Source organism: Nicotiana attenuata, unplaced genomic scaffold (genome assembly GCF_001879085.1).
Source record: "Nicotiana attenuata strain UT unplaced genomic scaffold, NIATTr2, whole genome shotgun sequence".
NCBI classification, from domain to species: Eukaryota; Viridiplantae; Streptophyta; class Magnoliopsida; order Solanales; family Solanaceae; genus Nicotiana; species Nicotiana attenuata.
Window position 1 is genome coordinate 152,483 of NW_017671263.1, and position 5,012 is coordinate 157,494.

General features: G+C 35.9%; 1 protein-coding gene across 1 annotated transcript in view; it reads right to left on the reverse strand.

Moving 5' to 3' along the window:
* Window positions 1–2,807, reverse strand: part of LOC109207139 (uncharacterized mitochondrial protein AtMg00810-like) — a 4,979-nt gene extending 2,172 nt beyond the window's left edge. The window contains exon 1 of the mRNA XM_019370024.1: window positions 2,389–2,807. Coding sequence (XP_019225569.1) covers window positions 2,389–2,807 — 419 coding nt within the window. The remainder of the gene's footprint in view (window positions 1–2,388) is intronic.
* Between the last annotated feature and the right edge of the window lie 2,205 nt (window positions 2,808–5,012).

Sequence of the window (5,012 nt, forward strand, 5' to 3'; positions counted from 1 at the left end):
GGGGGGGGATGGGGAGAATGGTTGAAGTAAGTTGTTCCAAAAATGGAAAAATCCCCATTATAGGGGCCAAAATGGGAGTAAAGGTTGGAGATGCCCTTAGGGAAGGCATATGTTTTACAATATGAGAATTGGATTTGTGGGACTCAAAAGTTAAATTTGGCGTATTTAATATTTAAGTTTGTATTATTGTTGAGCTAATTGTAATTTTACGTTATTTAGAGAGGTTATATTTAGTTATGGTTTCGGAGAAAGTGATCATATTTTTTTCGAACCAAAATTATTTATTTTGCTTATTTTACAGAAAAAAGGAGAGCATTGAAGCAACAGTAAAGTAGTTTTCGTGTGATCCATAGGCTACGGGTTCGAGCATAGAAGCAGTCACTAATGTCTTACATTAGGATAGACGGTTTACATCACGCTCTTTTAGGTACGACTCTTCCTCGAACCCTGTGTGAACGCGAGATGCCATACGCACCTGGTTTTTTTAAAAAAAAAAATATTAATGCTTTTGAAGCTATCAATAATGTGCAATTTATAAATAATTTACAGCAAAGTATTCAAAGAAAACAGGGACCGCATAATATAATGAGACATTGCTCTTTGCATCTCTCCATACTTGAGTCCAAACACACAGGACCACTAGTCCTCCAACTCTACCCATCAACAAATTACAACCACAATTGCCTAATGCTCACTTGAAATTTGCGAAAATCGAAGTTAGCCCACATACACTACTCTTTCCGTTTCAAATTAAGTGATATTTTAGCTGTTTTCACATAGATAAATTCACCTTTTAACATTAATTAGCAATAAAATTGATCATAACCTTTATTATCTCTTCACATAAATACTCCTAACACATACTCCAACACTATTTACTCCAAGGCAATATATAAAAAAAATAATTAATTCATCTTGAAATCTAGAAAAATCACTTATTTTGGACCACAAAAAAAGAGCTCAAAAATCACTAATTTTGGAGCGGAGGGACTACAACTTTTTTTTCATCAACAAATACATAATGACATATAACGAGGATTAGATGACCGGGCTGGCGCAACCGAAAAATAACTTCGTAACAGTTTTCAAAAAATTGTATTTATTGGCAAAGTTGCTTCCAAAAAATCATCTAAATATATCACATAAAAACTGAAAAAGTCAAGTTCATGAAAACTGTGAAAATTAGCTTTGGAAGATGAAACACGACTATGGGCTTATTTATGAAAGAACACAAAGATCTTAAATACATGTGACATAATACGTTGGTTCTAAAATCCCACAATAGCAGTATTAAAGATATTTTTTATCAGCATATTACGCATTCATGTTGACTACGGAAACTATTTATCGGGTGAGAAGATTAGTGGAACAGTATAGGGAAAGAAAGAAGGACCTGCATATGATGTTTATTGACCTTAAAAAAGCCTACGACAAAGTTTTGAAGTTAGTGGCGTTCCGGTAGCGTACACTAGGGTGATTAAAGATATATATGGTAGTGCTAAGACTCGGGTGAGTTTGTGGGAGGTTACTCGAAACACTTCCCAGTTGTGATGGAGCTGCACCAAGGATCGACCTTTAGCCCGTTTTTATTTGTCTTGGTGAGGACGTGCTGATGCGGTATATCCAAGGGGAGGTACCATGGTGCATGTTATTTTTCGATGATATAGTGTTGAGCCACGAAATGCGGGGCAGGGTTAACGCACATTTGGAGGTTTGGAGACAAATCTTGGAGCCTAACAGTTTCAAGTTTAGTAGGACCAAAACAAAATATGTTCATAATTGAGGAAGAAGAGAGAGTACGAAGATGATAGAGAGTGAAAATGTATTATTAGAAATGACGATATCTGAGTACACGATAGCCCTTTATACTTAGCTACTTTAACTACTAACATAACAACTTAACAGATATTTAACAACCAATAACCAACTTATGTGGCAATTACTAATTTGCCCTTATATTATGTAACACTCCTCAAGTTAGGTGGTGTAAAGATGTCAAAAACACCTAACTTGGAACTCAAATATGCATGTTGAACTTTACTTAATCCTTTTGTGAGCAAATCTGCAGGTTGATCATTGGTAGGTATATACTTTGTGCAGACCAGTCCTTGTTGAATTTTTCCCCTTATAAAGTGACAAACTGACAGTCTATCTCTATATGCTTGGTTCTCTCATGATAGACTGGGTTGGCAGCAATTTGAATGGCTGCTTTGCTATCAGTGAAAATGTCTACTCGTAATTTAACTTCTTCATCAATTTCTTTCAACATTCCCAGTAGCCATATCAATTTGCTATTGTTGCAGCTAAGCTTCTGTATAATGCTTCTGCAGAACTTCTTGATGTAGTAGTTTTCTTATTGAACTTCCAAGATACTAGAGAATTGCTCACTTTGATAAAAAAGAACCTGTAACAGATCTCCTAGTGATTGGGCAAGCTGCCCAGTCTGCATCACAATATGTTGTGACAGTGTTGATATATTGACTTGATAACAGTATACCTTGTCCTGGATTGTTCTTCACATATTTCACAATTCTTAACGCATCTTCCATATGAGATTTCTTTGGTTGCTGAAGGAATTGACTTAGAGCTTGAACTCCATAGGTTATAATATCTGGTATAGTAATTGTTAGATACAAGACTGTCTGATCTGCTGTAGAGTCTTCGACTGATATGTCATTCTTTGAAGTGTGCTCATCATATTCTTTTGTTGTGAGCTTAACATTGGTATCAATTGGTGTAGTCGATGGTTTAGCTGCAGTTAGTCCAACTTGTGCTATAAGTATTTTCTCTGATGCATAACGTTCCATTTGCTCGATCTAGCAAACTTTAGTCCCAGAAAATACCTTAACTCTCCTAAATCCTTCAACTTGAAGATGTTTTGTAGGGAAGTTTTAGTGTCTTGAATCATCTTTAAATTGCTTCCTGTAACTACCATATCAGCAACGTAGATCAGCACCAAAACCATACCTTCATCTGTCTTTTTTATATATAAAGAATGATCTGATTGACTTTGTTTGAACTGTAATTTCAAAAGAGCTTCAGATAGTTTTAAGTTCCATTGCCTTGGGGCTTGTTTTAGCCCATACAAGGATTTAGTGAGTCTGCATACTTTCTTCTCCCCTTGACCTCTAAATCCTTGTGGTAAATCCATGTAGATTTCATCAAGTAGATCGCTTGTAGAAAGGAATTGTATACATCCATTTGGTGCTTATGCCAGTGCTTGGCTGCTTGCAGTGCTAATATGGTTCTAGCAATTACTATCTTCACTACTGGTGAAAAGGTTTCTTGATAGTCAATACCCTCTTGTTGACTATAGCTTTTTGCTACCAGTCTAGCCTTAAACCTCTCTATCTATCCTGATGCCTTGTATTTAATTGTATGTATTCACTTACATCCTATAAGTCTCTTTCCCTCAGGTAAAGTGACCAATGTCCAGGTGTTATTACCTTCTAGTACTTTTATTTCTTCTTTCATAGCTTGTATCCTTCTTGGATCTTTACTTGCTTCAGCATATGTAGTGGGTTCAGTAGTTGATGAGAAGGCAGCAGTAAAAGCTTGATATTTAGGAGATAAATGATCATATCTTATGTATTTATTTAAGGCATAAGGTACCTCTTGATGAATATTCAGGGACACAAAGTCCTTCAACCATACTGGTGGCTGTTTATCTCTATTGAACTTCCTGACAGTAGGTTGGTCTGAGTTGGCTTGACTTCTGGTATGAGGTCTAGTGGATACACTTTGTTTGTTTTGTTGTACTTGTGGCTCCCCTTCAAGCGTACTGTGATTTTGGAAATCATGAACTGATTGAGGATTATAAGTTTCTTCTATAGTATCAGCTATTGTGGATGGACTACCTGTATTGTCATTACTGTAGCCTGCATTAGTTTATGGTGTTAGCCTGGTGATCTGAGATAGTCTCAAAAAGAATTTCTGAATTGTCCATTTATGAGCCTATAGTTGGTGGGGTGTCTATAAACACAGGTGTTGAGGTGGAATCTATTCTTCTAAATGGAAAGATGTTTTCTTTGAATATTACATCTTTGTTGATGAAGACGGATCTATTATCCATATCATATAATACATAGCCTTGTGAACTTTTGTGTATCCCATATGCACAGATACTTTTGATCTAGACATTAGCTTGTCATGTTCCTAAACTACTTTTGCAAAACACATGCAACCTGGCACTCTTAAGTGACTTAGAGATGGTTTTCTGTTATGTAGTCTCTCATAAGGAGATATATTTGCAATTACTAAACTAGGTAACGTGTTAATTATATATATATATATTGCAGCCAGAATGTAGTGACCCCAGAACCTAATAGGGATATGAGCTTGCAGTCTTATAGCTCTTGTTACTTATAACACATGTCTGTGCTTTCTTTCTGCTACCCCATTACGTTGAGGAGTGTAAGCACAGGTTCTTTGATGAATCATCCCAAGATTCTTGAACAATTGTTCACAAAGGTAATTTACAAACTCTGTGCCATTGTCTGTTCTAATAATCTTGATGACCTTATTAAACCGAGTCTTTACAAAGTTAAAGAAATGTTGTAAGCACTGATGTACATCTGATTTTTATTTAAGCAGAAACACCCATGTCATTCTACTGTAATCATCTACAACTGTTAGAAAGTACTTGTTACCATCAAAAGTAGCTACTCTGTAAAGACCCTATAGGTGTACATGAATCAAATCAAAACAGCATACACTTCTGATATCACTAGAAGGAAACTGCAATTCAGTTTGTTTAGCACAAGGACAAATTGTGCATTTATCTTTATCTCTGATATTCTGTACACTAATAGCCAGTATTTTCTTAAGCACTAAAATAGACAATGTCCAAGTCTCTGATGCCATAACTCCACATTGGTCCGATTTACTTCACTTGTAGTCAAACCTTTTGCAGAATACACAACATTTTACTCATTCCTTGCTAGTCGAGCTAATAGTATGTACAATCCTCTTTCTTATTTACCAATCTCCCTCACCTTCACAGTGAAGAGATC